This window comes from Dinoponera quadriceps, unplaced genomic scaffold, assembly GCF_001313825.1.
Source record: "Dinoponera quadriceps isolate SergipeBrazil2010 unplaced genomic scaffold, ASM131382v1 scaffold3579, whole genome shotgun sequence".
In the NCBI taxonomy this organism is placed as follows: domain Eukaryota; kingdom Metazoa; phylum Arthropoda; class Insecta; order Hymenoptera; family Formicidae; genus Dinoponera; species Dinoponera quadriceps.
This window is the reverse complement of record NW_014557637.1, coordinates 393811-408578: the sequence shown is the minus strand read 5'-3', so window position 1 is coordinate 408578 and position 14768 is coordinate 393811. Positions and strand designations below refer to the sequence as shown.

Genomic DNA, 14768 nt, shown 5'->3' with positions numbered 1-14768 from the left:
GAGAGTGCAGGGCCCACGGGAAATGTGTCTGAAAAATCGTTGTGTTGTTGTCACGAGAGTACGACGGCGCACGCGATGCGCCAACGCGACTGTTCGTGTCCCGCCCAGAACTGTCATTGTTAAAAGTATCCGTAATTTGTCGTGATTTAGACATCACGGTAACGCCGTTCTTTTCAGCGTAATCTTATAGCAGCTATTTACGGCAATAATATGATTAATTACATTTGTTTTTTCTCTGTTTCAGGTATGTATAGCTCAAAATAGACGCGAGAAGTGTCTCGTTCGGTTCAGTCGATCGTCGGCCCACGTCAACCACTGTGAGTTACATAATGTGTTCGTACTTATCGTCCCGTAAAAAATAGCCACCAGTTTCATTATTGGCGTATTTGCATGTCGGAGTTACGAGGGATGTACTATGTCCGCGTCATCCTCCTCCGTTTCGCGAAATACGCGCTACTGTCTTTCATATTCACCACACCCACGATCGTCAACCACCACACACGTTATTTCCAGACTAAAAATGCGCGACTTCCTACGTATTCGTTTGAAAAAAAAGGGGGAGGGGAAAGAGAAAAAAGACGTGAAACTGGCAGGCATCTGGCGGACTTTCGCCTGCCATTCGTCATAGGTAGCTTTGCGAGACTGCGAACGCGATTCAATCGGCATAATGATTGAATGCAGGCGGACGAAAGAGAGAGAGACTCGAGGCTGAAGCCCGCGCGTGGATCGATCGCTGCAGTCGTACGGCGATCGGCGTTGTCGGAAATGAGAAATTGCACGTGTTCTCACGCGAGTTGTATCTCAAATAATTTTATGGCGAAGGCAGCACGCGGAAATCGGAAAGCGTTTATTCGACGTCCTTGGATATGCGTTCCACTTAGACTGTAGCTGCTCGGGAGATTGCGATATCTTCGCTATTGGAGCGAAAACATCGATATACTCTCGCAGTATCATCAATAACATTTTTAATGTGACGCCAAGGGTTTATAATTCTATGCAACCGATATAACATAAACTTTGCCGGAAGAAGAAGATCACTATTCCGTGGGTGAAGTTTTCAAGTACGGCATCCCCTCGAACAATATCTTCAATGTAACGCTAAAGATAAGGAATCGGGAGGAGCCGAAATTACAAGGGAACCGCAGCTCTGGCGCGTAGGAATCCCCGATCTCCTTACCGCACCGGCGGTTCTCGTTAGTCCGTAATTAAACAATCTAACGCGATCTACAAGCGCGCATCGCGCGCACAATTACGATCCCTGCTCGCGCATTGTCGTGGCGCGCAACGGCCGCGCGTTTGCACGGCTTAATATACATAATGAACTCGTCTCCCCGTGGGGAAAAAACGAGTTTTCCGCGGGCACATGGGGCGGCCACGATGATCGTTAGCATCCCCGGGTGTGTAATACTTTCTCTCTCTCTCACCGGCTCCGGAATGTGCTCGCGTTCGCGCACGACAAGTCGGCGCGCGAGCAACACGTTAATTGGGCGAGAGTTACGGCGAACGTGCCATACGGCTGTCTCTCCCTCCGCCGTTCATGCCGACATCGCGCGGCGTGGTGTAGCGTGGCGCGGCAGCCGGCTGCCGTCTCGTGCTCGCTAGCATCCGCTCCGGGCGCGTCGCGGCGCTGCGGTCGCATGGCCGCCCTCAGTATTCGCGAGCCTCGCTCGGTGTGTGTTTCGTGGCGTGGTCGTCGTCGCCGTCATCGTGACCGTCCCCGTCTCTCGGTTGTGTGCTGTTTGTTATTCCGCACATAGCCAGTCCGTACGCGCGTTCGCAATTAATTCCGTTCGCGAGAATCCGTCCCGAGCCGAGCGACGATCCTCTCTCTCGTCGTGTCATCGACGCCGCTCCTCCGTCGCCGGACGATCCTTCTCTCTCTCTCTCTCTCTCTTTCTTCTTCTCTTTTCGTCTCTGTCCGACGTGAGCGGGAGGAAGAAGAAGCAGCGTTTGTTGGAGTTTGTGCCGCACGCGTATTCCCTTACGCGTGTGTCAGTGTGCGTGAAAGTGTGTGTGCAACACCGACGTCGGCGTCGTCGCCGTCGACGAAGATCGCTGGAATCTGTCTCATGCTGCCCTCCGTCGCCATCTCTCTCTCCCTCCGTTCCTCTCTCCATCCGTGTGATTTTGTCCGTCGCATTTGTGACTCTCCGATTCTCCTCTCCACGCCGTGAGTATCTATCCACCTAGCCAACTACGTCGGCTACGCGGAGTACTACGCGCCGCTCCTGTGTTTACGATCGTCGCGTCCTCTCTATCGCCGTCTCGCTCTCCTCTCACCTGCGCTCCTCGGTCTGTGGCGCACAGGTGTCCCGTGGAAGCGGCGGAGGAGAGCCGACGCCTGCTGTGATATAACGTCCGGGCCTCGCGCTGTGCCTCGACGCTCCTTTCCGAATCCTGCCGAGAAAACGAGCCCTCCACTGCCCGACTCGTCGTCGACCTTCGTCGTCGTCATCGTCGTTACCGTTGAGTACGTACCTCATCGTCCGGGTTCGTGCACTTCCGTTTACCTTTTCGGCGCGTCCGTTCTTGTTCGAATGTATATTCGTGTTATGTACGCGTGCGCGTCGTCCGTGCGTGTATCTGTATGTGTGTAAGAGCGTGAGAAGAAAATTTTTACGCGTGTTTAGTCATTGGGGCTGATTATAGCCCGCTATCGTGCCGTCGACGGTGTTTGCCCTTGGAAGTTTGTCCTTGGAGGTTAGTCAGTCGGTCCGTGAATGGACGCTCCTTTTCACGTCGCTCCCGTGCTCCGGATCTCGACTTCGGGATGCATTTGATCGCTCGTCCTGGAACTATGGGGGATATCACCGCGAAGACGACGCGCGAGACGCGTGGAAAATTCACCGTAGAAGGACGTGAGTCCCCTCATCCCGAGGTAGCTTATTTCGGGCGACGTTAATTTTCTAAATTAGCGCCGGGGCGTGGTGAAATTAATTAAACGTTACGATCTAACGTGGCCCACGAAACGTGAGGAATCGTGTTCGCAAAGTGCTTCTATACTGCTATATTACTTTAACCTCTTCAGGGACGAATTAATTAAGATCAGAAGATGATTTAACTTCAACTTGACGCAAACATGGGGTATCTGCGAATCGTGCGAGATTTCCCTTTTTCTCGTGGAATTTTGAAATATTCATTCGCAGTACTGTTTCTCATGAGATCCATTTATTGGCCTAATTTTATCGATAATTGATTTGAATTGAAAAGGAAAAGTCGAATGTATCTGAAGTATACATACATGTCAATGTCCCCGAAGAACTTAAATTAACGTATTATGCAACAACCTGTAGTTCCGACCCGCGTTACGAAGAGACTTACGTTCGACCCGCGTCATTTTTACTTCCACCGTCGAGCGCGCGGTAGCGACGTCTCTGAGAAGTCGGTCTTCGATTTTACATATGCGTTGTGAATGAAGTTATTGTGCCGCCTCATCGTCGCGTTTTCATCGTCACGCCCAGTCGGTTTATCCTTCGAAATGATTTTCTCGTCCATAACTCCGGCCGTAAATCGTGGTAATTAAATATCGATGGCCGGAGTTTCGTATCGCGCGATAACCCTCGCGAACCGCCGCGAAGCACATCCGATCCACTAACGGATCACTCACTCACCCCGAGTGAACTCACGATCCCGTCGAGTCGCGTGCGAGAAATTTTCTTCGGCCTTGATCTGCATCTCATAAAATTCTCGGGCGAGATGCAGACTCGGGGTCGGTTCGGCGAACGTCCGGAAAAGAGAGGAATTGCAACGAGTTTTTGCCTCGATCAATTCGCAAAAGCGTGTATCGTATGAAAGCCCGACGGTTATATTCCGGGATTAATCTAAATTTTTAATCGGATCTACTAGAGTTCACTTCTCACCGCTCAAATTGCACTACACGTTTAAGCGATAAATTCCTCTACATTCGTTCGCCAACCCTGCTATCACACATACTGGTACACGTGATTGATAATTAATAATTAACATTCAACGGTCGAGGATATCGTCAGAAAGCGATATGAAATTTTCGGCCAACTGTTGTATCGCAACAATGTCGATTCCGAGTTCAGCTTATTGTTTGCTCCACACGTAAACAAGTTCATATTTCGCGTAGTTAAATACACATGATTAATAATCAGCATTCACTGTTCAGGATATCATCGGAAAGCGATTTTCAACTTTTTGGCGACCGGTATGTTGCAACAATGTCGATTTTAAGTTCAACTTATCGTCTCGTCCGCGTGTAAACAAATCATATTTCGAGTAGGACTTTTTGTCGTGTTTACGAAAGAAAGCCGTGCGGCTCCGCCGTTCGTTGTTTAGTCACGTCGGGCGACCGCGAGCGAACACAATGCGCGTCATTCATGACGGTCGGGCAGTGGCTTCAAGTAGTTAACTTTTCCTCGTTCTCCGATGCGCAGGGACGCGACTCTCCTCCTCAGTCGCCGTCGTCAGCCAGTCGCTCTCACGGTCCGTGCGTGAGTAATTTTCCGTAGTGTGCCAATCATCGGGAATTCCATTGTAAATAATCAGTGACACCCCGTGGTGGAGCCTATCACGTCGGCTCGAACTCAACTATTTCGTATTGCCGTGTCCGTGTTCTACCCGAGCCCACATCTCCAAGTGCTGTCATAGTGCCATATAATAGCTTCAACGTAGTAATCAGATTTCCCTCTTCGACGAAAACAAGCGAGAAGGAGCCTTCGCTCGGAACCCGCCGAGATAAGCAGCGCAACGTCAGCGTACGCGCACGACTGTTGAATAATCGAGCGGACGATAACGCTCTCGTTATCCGCCCCGTGTAACAGACAAAAGAGAGAGAGAGAGAGAGAGAGCGGTTCGCGCGAACGAGACTGACACGCTCGCCGACATTTAGCGCGACTTGTCAGTCGTCGAATCCCCTTGCGGCCAGCTGGCGGAAAGAGGAACATCGCCGAGTACAATAAGGAACGCGTCTCTCCGGCGCGGAGAAGGAGCACGACGACGATCGGATGCAACTTCCTCCGACAGCGTGAGACGATCGCTGTCGATACCACGTCGGGAAGCAAGCGCGTCCCGACCGCCAGCGAGGATCATCGGCGTCGTTCTCGTCGCGGGCGGCCGCTCGGGCACGTGGAACCGCGCGAATCTCACCGTCGAGCCGTGGAGCCGCGAACGAAGAGCGGCGAACGACGACGCGAGCCGCTGCCGCCGACTCCGCGAGGAGCAGCAGGTGCACACCGGGATGCGCGCGTCGACCACCCGGTAGCTCCGTTGCCGGCGCTCGTAGCGATCCTCAGGCCGTGGGGCCGCAAGAGACGAGGTCGCTTCAAGGATCGGGCTGCGAACGCTATGTCGATACGCGTGAGCGGCGTCTACCTGGTGCCCAGCCCGGGCGGCGGCAACGATGCCGGCAACGACAAACCCGGTAACCTCGGCGTGGAGGCCAGCCTGCACCACCAGCAGCACCACCACCATCACCACTCGACGACGAAGACGGTGACGATCGTGGCGGCGCCGCAGCGCAGCAACAGCCTGGACTACCTCAACTTCGAGGAGAAGCGGCAGATCATCGCGTCGTCCTTGTCGCTCAGCGACTTCTTGGCGCATGGACCGGCGGCTGCGGCGGCGGCCGCCAAGGAGGTGGCGGCGAACACTGTGATCGGTGAGTCAAGAGAGTTCTCATAGATCCCGATGATACGCGCGTGGTCATTGACGGCGGTTGACGATCGTAGCGCGATTTTGCGCGCGGTTCGCGCGTGGATGATGGCTGGTAATTAATTCAGGAGAATTTCACGCATTGTGGTCGACGTCTGGCGCTGTTGAACGGGTGATCGAACGTGCCGATGCGATGTAAACATGCTCGTGAAATTGTAATAATTTGCGTTGGTCCTTTCAATTTGATGGGATTTGCGTTGTGGAGTTAAAATCTCCACTTGGGTAACGACCTCGAGGAAGTACAAGTGGCCTCTGTAAGCGTTCACACTGATATTGCAAGATGCAGTGACAATTTTCATGTTTGATACGAGTCTTCGTAAATGATAATAACGACGTAAGGAAATATCAGTATAGGTGCGCTCGAACGAGAGCGCTTTCACTGTGTCGGTTGCTTCGCGTATCCGTCTGGACGGACAATTGAACAAGGTATTCTCCTCGATCGATCCGGTTCTCCGGTATTCTATCATACAGAATGCGAACGCCTTCATTTATCTACAACGGTGTCGAGAGACCGGCGTTGTTTTGTTCTATTCCGTCGTGACGATGGGTCTGTTTCTGCACTGGCTGCACCAGCTCGCACTAGTTCTTTTTTCATCTCCTTCTTGAGACTCGGTGGGAAAGAGAGAAAAAGTGAACTAGTGCAAGCTAGTGCAGCCGGCGCAAGGACAGGAAATAGACTCGATATTGGAAATAGTTATATGGCGACCAGTCGTAGCGTCTCGCTACATGTTGCAATTAACGCATATATAATTTCTACATCCTCAGATATTATCTTTCTACAATAAAAAATGCCGTCGCATTGTAGAAATAAGAAGATGATATCGCGATAAGAGATCGCATAGCAATTTTATGTTCTCTGAAATTTGGTTTTCCGCGATTCCCAATGAGCTAAACAACGTTTATTTTCCTCTCAGTGCACAGTCGACAAAAACTGGCCGCTCTTTCCAATAAAAGCGAATTTCCCTGGTTCCCGCCAGTCGAGCGATTGCTACGCGAGCCGTCGGTTCCCGCGTCAATTTCAACGCGCAGCTCAACCGGGCATTCCCTCGCGAACCCCGCTGGAGACGACGCGGTCGTCCTCGCTATTATGTTCGCAGCGTCGAAAGGGTTAACAGGAGGTGACGAGCGGCTACCGATTATTCGCACGGTAATTGCCGGCGATTCGTTTCCGTCGTCGACGGTTCGTGATTTACGAGGCACGCGCGCCGCTTTCCAGCCGGCCGAGAATCGACGACCGGTCGGACGCGCCAACGTGTAGCGATCGTCGTCGCGTGCTACCAATCGTCTCTTTGCCAACGCGACTGGGCGAGGCTGCGGTGAATCGAGGTAATCGACACAACGAAGGGTAACGTCGTCGCGCGGTAGACGTAGGAGTAGCGATGAAGAGGCGGCGGTAATCCGGCAAGGACGAAGGCGAAGGGAGAAACGCGGAGGTGGAAAGGCGCGGCGCGCGACGTGTACGAGCGCGCAAGGTGGAGAGGCGGCAGCCTCCTTGCCGTGTCGATTCGGAGTCAAGGAACTCCGGTAGCGAGTGCGCCACGGCTTGTAAACAAACTCGTGCGTTGCCTGCATGCGACGTGGTGCGATGCGTCGCGACCACTGCTTACAGGTTGTCCCAGGAGGAAAGGGTCGATACTTGGAGGGACGATGGTATCGGTGTTGCACAACACAGAGAAGTATTCCGCGAGAATTTCCCCGCGCGTTTCCCGCTCCCGGGGACAACCCGGGTTCCCGCTATCGCGCCTTGGTATCTCGCGAGGTCGTCGGTCGTTGTGCGAAAAAAGGGACAAAAGGAGGCGGTGCCGCCATGGCGCCGGTAGCCTCATTTTCCTCCCTTCCTCTCTTTATCTTTCTCCTCTTTCTTCCTCGTGCGTGCGAATAAATGGCCCTTTATCGTGCCGTGGAAATAGCGTTTTAGTCTGGCCCTTTGGAAAACGCGGGAAATCGCGGATAGCGGAATGGAGGGGGATGGCTAAGGTGCGCGGAGATAGCGCGTGGCTCTACGGCGAGCCGGCATGCGTGGACCGTGTTTCGTAATCGGCACTTGCGAAAGCGAGTAACGTGAGCAACACGCACGAGTAATTCCGGTGGGTATGTAAAATACTGTCGTAATACAGCCAGAGAGAGAGAGAGAGAGAGAGAGTCGCGGCGGAAAGTATCGTACGGGGCAGATTATCCGCCGATGTTGTTACCGCTAACGACTCCGCCGTCGTTGGTTCGTGCTTGCGCGCCGTAATAGTCCGGCGATTCGCCGGAAACTATCCGCAATAAATCACCGTCGCGGCTCTCACAATATCTCAATCCGTAATAAGTATCCCTTACGCGCTCGCCGATAAGAGACGTGCGTATCCTTCCGGAACTGTCGGATCGAATATTATCGCACGGCATTGAAATCCACACTCGCCGACTTCTCCCCCTTTCCTCCTCACCTTTCAGCGAGCGATTAATCGATAAGGGAGATAAAGTTTCGCGATCGTTCCGTGTCTGTGTGCGATTAATCATCGCTGGGCGGTGATTCGATTATCAATCTGTCGGAAAGCGGAACGCGCGGCTACATTTCGCGAACGGAAGCTGCGGCCATGTGAGACGCGGAATAATGACGAGCGAATACTTTTCGGCACGGCTAATATCTTGACGAGCAATTTAATGCGGAATATAAAGAAATTAAAATAATAAGACAAATAGGCGTGATGGTTGATACATAAATTAGTTTTTGAAGGAAAACGCTTAATCCATTTGTATCAGGCGCGGTTGTATTCGTTCATTTCGTCTGGCCACATTTGAATACACGAGAAAAATTTGTAGAATGTTGCCGATATTTTTGACGTCAGATCTGAAGGACCAAAATTCTTGTAAGTAATCTGTTGAACGTTTTATCTATTGTTATAGATAAAACGTTCAACAGATTACTTGTTATTCCAGAATATCTTCAACAAATCAGTTATAAGGACCTTTCAAATCACAATTTCTTACGGAAGATAGATCGATCGAATCACGAAAATCATAATTTTCAATCCGTTTTATCATATTTGACGTTGATGAAGAGAAAAAAAATTCCATCATATTTTACGAATCTGCTGATGATGCAAATGGGACGATTCGAGCGAAGTTGGTGAAAACTCCGGTCGCAAATTCTCCCCGGGAGTCGCACGTTGAGAAGAAGAATAAGACGTCCCATGCTCCAAGCTCCTCTTTTTTTCTTTTCGGTCGCCGTAAAATGCTCCTTATGTGACTCATTGTTAAAGCCGCCCGATCCCTTCAGGATTTCGTCCCATTTATCTCGCCGTTCGGGCGGATTTACTTGCGCGCGCATGCTCTTTCCGGCACGTAAGGCACGCGCTATGAGGCCCTTTCACCTATTTTGCCTGTCCGTCGAGAATTTTCTCGAGGTGCGTCGCAGCGGAGTATCGCCGGCCGCGCCTATACTGCGTTGTAGCTGGGTCACGTGCGCAACGCCGACTGATGGTCAATCATTCTTCCTGCGCACTCGGTACACCATTGTAATCGTGTATCTCACGAAAGTAAACTCCGAAATATTGGTCCTCCCTCCCCTCTTTCTTTCTCTCTCTCTCTCTCTCTTTCTCTGCGCCAACAAAATAGCGACAATTGAATTAGTTGAAACAGATTTAACTACAATCACACGGAGCACCGCACGATGTTCGCTATGTTTTGCATATTTTTGCATTTGTATATTTTTATTATTTTTGTTTCTTATATTTTGCTTATATATTACTTGTAATTTTCACTTTTCTTCCTTTCTATAGTTACATCTAATTTTATTTTCTTTTACATTTTAGTTTACATATATTTTTTTCACTTTTATTTTTAACATTCTTATAATTATATTCTTCCAGTTCTTAGAGAGCGAAATTCTAAAGTTGAGATAAATAAGTTGAAATATCTATCTCCACTTCTCTCATTCAAACGTTTCGGGGAAATGTGCTCGCAAATATCGCACGTTTGTTCTAATCCGCGATTGCTCAATGTTGCCCTCCGATCGGGATTTAATTAATGTGTATCAAATTAATTAATCGCACTAATTAATTAAATTAAATTAATTCGAGTCGCTTCCCCCGAGAATTAATCGGCCGATGATTGCGGCGCAGCGTCGAAATCTTCTGCCTCTTTGCGTCACGAACGATGATGTTATCCGAAAAGAGATCGGGAACGAGTCGAGCGGCGGCTCGAATCAACCGACATCGGCGAGACCGGTCTTTAGTTCGCTATATCATAATAAGACCGCTTCGTTAGTGCGCTATTAAACGATAAACACGTCGGGCGCGTTATGCAACGTGTGTGTGATCGTCTACGCTCGGGCGAACGAGAGGGAAAAAGGCGCGATAGCGAGCGAGCGATGCAGTAATGGGTGCAGAATGCAGACGTAGCATGGCAACGTCGCGCGGAAATCATTCATTGAGCTGGAGAGTCGCTCTCGGTCGGTCGGTCGGTCGACCGGCTCGCGGATACCTAAGAACAAGCGACGTAACATTGGTGGTGAAGGTTCCTCCGACGATCGACGGAAGTCGAGAGAGATCGGGCTTTGATAAAAGTTGTTTCTCACTTATCCGCCTACAGAAGAATCCGTCAATCCTCCGTTAAAACATTCTTCGATGTATCGGAATATCCAAAGCATCCGTCACCGTCGTTCCGACACAAAAATTTGAAGAATGTTTTATCGCAGAATTGACGGATGCTTATCTGCTGTTTTCTAGACGGACAGTGAGAAACAACCTTTAACTCGGCGCGCGCGATGTGCTTTCGAGGCGTCTCGAAGGCGGCCTCGTAGAGGTCCCAGCGTTAAATCTTAATCGCGACATTGGTCAATCCGCACTCCTCGTGAAACATTTAGGCCACGGTGGCTCTCTAAAATCTATTTTTAGCTCCATCGGTTTCCATGTAAGGTCCCGATCGTATGAGAGAAACGATTTTCTTCTTCTTCGTGTCTAATTGCACCGACTGATTTGCCGTGAGTTGTCGTTTGTTGCGCAATTCGAAGTACTAGTCTATGCGAATATATCTCTCCGTTTACATGGAGATTTATTATTTTCCTCGTTTGACGTTTACTTGCTCAGATAATGTTCTTTATGTAACTCTATCGGACACCTTCACCCCTCCTTCTCCACGCGAGATTGTCTAGTAATAAGACTCGTCCAAACAACCAGTTGGTAGGTGTGACACGCGAAAATACAGACGAGTCTTTTTCTTTGAATCGGCGCGCAATTTCCCGTGAGGCGAAGGCAAGCGGGGGGAATTTTGTCCCATTTCATCCGTGAACTATGCATGATAGGCAGAATGCCCATTTAATTATTTCGCGACAATGAGAGTTACCCGGGCTCCTATCTGGTTTTATTTTCTCACGGAGTATTTTTATCCATTTTATTAAATTGCTTAGCAGTGTCTCCGGCGAGTAAGGGACTTTTGCTCGTTCGATTTTACGCCCTTGGATCTGTTTTTTTTTTTTTTTTTATAAGACACTGTATCAGTATTAGTAATTTGCGCCTTCGTTAACGATACAAGAAGGCTGAAATAAATATCTGGGATAAGGATAACTGTTCGAGATCATTTTTTATTTATCGGAAATTTTGTTGTGTATATATATAACAACTTGTCATTAAAACGATCTCTGACGCAACTGCAAAATTGAAACGTCTAAAAGCATCGTCTGAAAAAAGTACTTTCGGCGAACTTCGCGTCATTATTCGGAGACTCGTGACGAACGCGCTCGTTGTCGCCAGTTCAAAGTTGCCGAATTCCAATTGGACGTGCGTTTCTTGGTCAATTAATTATTAAACTGCGCAACGACTTTTTCTCTTCTTCGAGTTACGCGAAAGATGACGCTGCTTTGCAGCACGTCGACATTCGCCGCACGCGCGGTCCGATGTTGCGCCGGCGAGAACAAAACATGACTCATACAAGATTCATCTTCTAATTTCGCGCGTTTGTACAAGCGGTCGGTCGACCGAGCTTTTTCATAGCGGAAAGCTCGTCGTGCAAGTGAGATTCGCGATCGCGCCTTATTTGAATCGCCCGCGGTCTCGTTTAATCTGACCGCGTATCGTCAAACGGGAACGCTGGAAAAGCCTGCGTCTTCCGCCCGTTTCATTTTGAATCATCGTGGAGCTACGCGAGTATCGATCAAATCATTTTCGGTGAGATCATCTCGTACATGCATACATACGTATACAGAGCGCCCGAAACTAAGCAGAAAAGTCATATATCGTATTGCAAAATTCGCAATAGTCAATTCGCCTCTAGAAATTAATTGACGCTCATCATTGCTAGAACTTCAGAAGTAAGCCATTCCTCTTTACACAGAGTCCGACCTACCGTTTCCTGTGCGCTCATCAGCTCATACAGATTAATTAATTCCTCACGAACTATTGCGAATTTTGCAAAACGGTACATAACTTTTCCGTTGAGTTTCATCTGTACATAGCGGTGGCGTCTGAAATTCAACGCGGCCCGCAGACACGTACAAGTCGCCGCGAGCGTGCAACTGTACGGCACAAATAATGCCTTATCCAGAAAAGCGCGCGAAGTACGGGGAAAAGTTTGCGGCCGAGATTGAAAGTCGTCTGGCGTCGGACACGTTAAGAGAGACTGGGAAAGACCGAGGGGGAGAAGTAGCCGTGAACTTTTTGTTGTCGCGATGTACGTTCCATCGCTCCGGTGCACGTCGACGGTCGTCGGTTCTCCCGGTAGTAGGCACCCCCCCGATTCGATTCACGTACCACGCCGGACGGGAGCGCGCGCGAAGGCGCTCTCGAGACGCTTTTGTCTCGGAAATCCGTCGACACAAGAAGCAGTTTGTTAACAAGCTCGTGTTCCCGTTTATTAACAAGGACAGGAGCCTACGGAGACTACGGTGGCGGACGTAATACTGAATCAACGTAAAAATTCGTAAAAAGCGACGCGACCCGGAGGGAAGTTCGACGCGAATTGCGCGAGACGCGCCCGCTTCCGTGTGTCGTATGATAGAGCGAAAGTTAGGTAGATATATTTATTGTGCGCTCTGAGAATACTTCCCTCGAGCGTAGAAAACGTAGCATTAATAGAAAATTTATAATTATTATTTATAATTTATAATCAAACGTGAATTTTAAGATGTTAATACTTGAGAGAGAGAGAGAGAGAGAGAGAGAGAGAGTGGCGCCAGAGATGGGCGACACAGTATCGATATTCCAAGTATCGCTATTTCAACTATCGATACTCCAGTGCTAAATCTCGATACATCAGGTATCGATACATCAGGGGGATGAAGGAGAGAGTCCTCTCCGTCTCTCTCCTTCATCCCTCTCCCTCTCTCTCTCTACGTCTTTCGTCTCTACTCTGTTCTCGTCCCGCCTTCGCGTTCTTCTCCGCACTTAACTCGCCGTGTAATTAGCTCCTCTTTGCGCTCGCATTTGAGAGGCGCACTGTTCTCACGTGTCGTCGGCGAGCGTGCGTGGAGTATTGCGAAAGCCCTCCCCATCGTCGTCGTCGTCTTCGTCGTTTCATCCTCTTGCGATGCGTTAAGGCGGTGCGCGATAAATGAGCTTATTGCGTTTGCGTTACGAAATTTACGACAACGCGGGCGGTCGGCGACGTAAAACCCGGGCGGGATTATGGCCGTCGTATAAATCGCGAACGAGTTAAGATGCCGATAGCTGAAGATTAGATTTTTAATTTTACTTTCGCTAAAGAAGCGAATTTTCATCTTCTCTCTTACTCTCTCTTTCTCTCTCTTCTTCTTTTTCGTCGATTGTCTCCTCGTGTTGCGGCATCTGATTTTTTTCATTCAATTTTTGCCAGTCGACACTTGGATTATGTTCGCGCGTATTATCACATTGTGGACAACATATACAGCTGTAATATTTGATTCAAAATTGAAACACACGATTAATGAATACACCAATAATGTTTTTAGTACGGTATCCAGTAAGTAATTATATTCCCTATGAAAATATATCAAATAGAATTTACAGATGTGTAATGTCATCCTCCTGATAACACGAACTGACGTTGTCTGTCTTCAACGCTTCAGAAACTCATGACGTTGATTCACGTTTCGCGATGTGTCATTCAGTGCATCTTTTTTTAGATTCCATATTTCGTACATACGTTTTCTTTGTCTTTACAATTTTTTGTAAAAAGAACCAAATATTACTTCCTATAAAATAACACGGCTTGCTCTCGAGAAATCGCGTTAATTTTCCTAACGTATGATGACGCGTTAGTTTTCCTAACGCACGCATGACTACACCGTGTAGATATTTGCAGGAACGTGCGGTAAGTGACGATCGAAGGGTGAACAACTTCGGGGGCTATTTTCGAGAACATTCGATGTCGATCATCTGCTCGCGACGCGAACGCCACGACCGCATTATCCCGTGCGAGGCATTATTCCGTACCCTTTGTCGTATCGAGTCACCTGGATCGAGGAGATCGATGCACACATATGTATTCATAGCCGTCCCTGTATATGGGGAGCAGGTGTTTTTTCTTTCCACCTGCACGTGGCTTTTTCCTTTTTTTTCCTTGACATTCCCTCGTCGCGATATAAGCAAAGTTCGTGCGGCGATATTCTTCCTTGCCTTCTCATTTTCATGCGAATGTATACAGTAAAATATTGAAGTATCAATATCTGAAATATACCGCGCGTAAATCCAACATCCCAACGTCGAAAGTGAACGTAAATGTCAACGGTGAGCGTTTCGAGAAGCGTTTCTTTAACTGTATTACGCCATGTAAAGTTTTGAAAAGTTACATATTCTTATATCCGTGTCATTTAGGTCTGAGATAAAATAAAATTGCAGACGAACAGACAGAAATGTGTTCGGTGGATCAGAAATCTGAACGAAAAGCATGAAGGCAAAAGTGAAGCAATCAACGGAAGCATAATTTTCTGTTAGGTCAACCTTTCAGGAAAATCATGTCGGATCATAAAAGGTTAATAACTTTGCGTTAAATTGCAGAAAAACGTTAGTTACGCGAGTGCTCCCGCAAACGGTGGCCACGGTCTTCTTCCACCGTGTTACTCCATCACGTCGCAAAATTCCCCGACGGGAAATCGTTTCTCGGAGATACTCGCAACTTCCTCCGCTTCGAATCCG

General features: G+C 48.9%; 1 protein-coding gene across 8 annotated transcripts in view; it reads left to right on the top strand.

Annotated features, from left to right (window-relative positions):
• LOC106749325 (phosphatase and actin regulator 3) overlaps window positions 1–14768 on the top strand; it is a 297230-nt gene that overhangs the window by 22884 nt on the left and 259578 nt on the right. For 7 of the 8 annotated variants that reach the window (XM_014628669.1, XM_014628667.1, XM_014628664.1 and 4 more), the window contains exons 1-2: window positions 1687–2470; window positions 4401–5623. The exons of the other annotated variant lie outside the window; for it this stretch is intronic. In XM_014628669.1, coding sequence (XP_014484155.1) covers window positions 5311–5623 — 313 coding nt within the window. In that variant the 5' untranslated portion in view covers window positions 1687–2470; window positions 4401–5310. Of the gene's footprint in view, window positions 1–1686; window positions 2471–4400; window positions 5624–14768 lie in introns of those variants that run through there. 8 annotated transcript variants of the gene reach the window in all.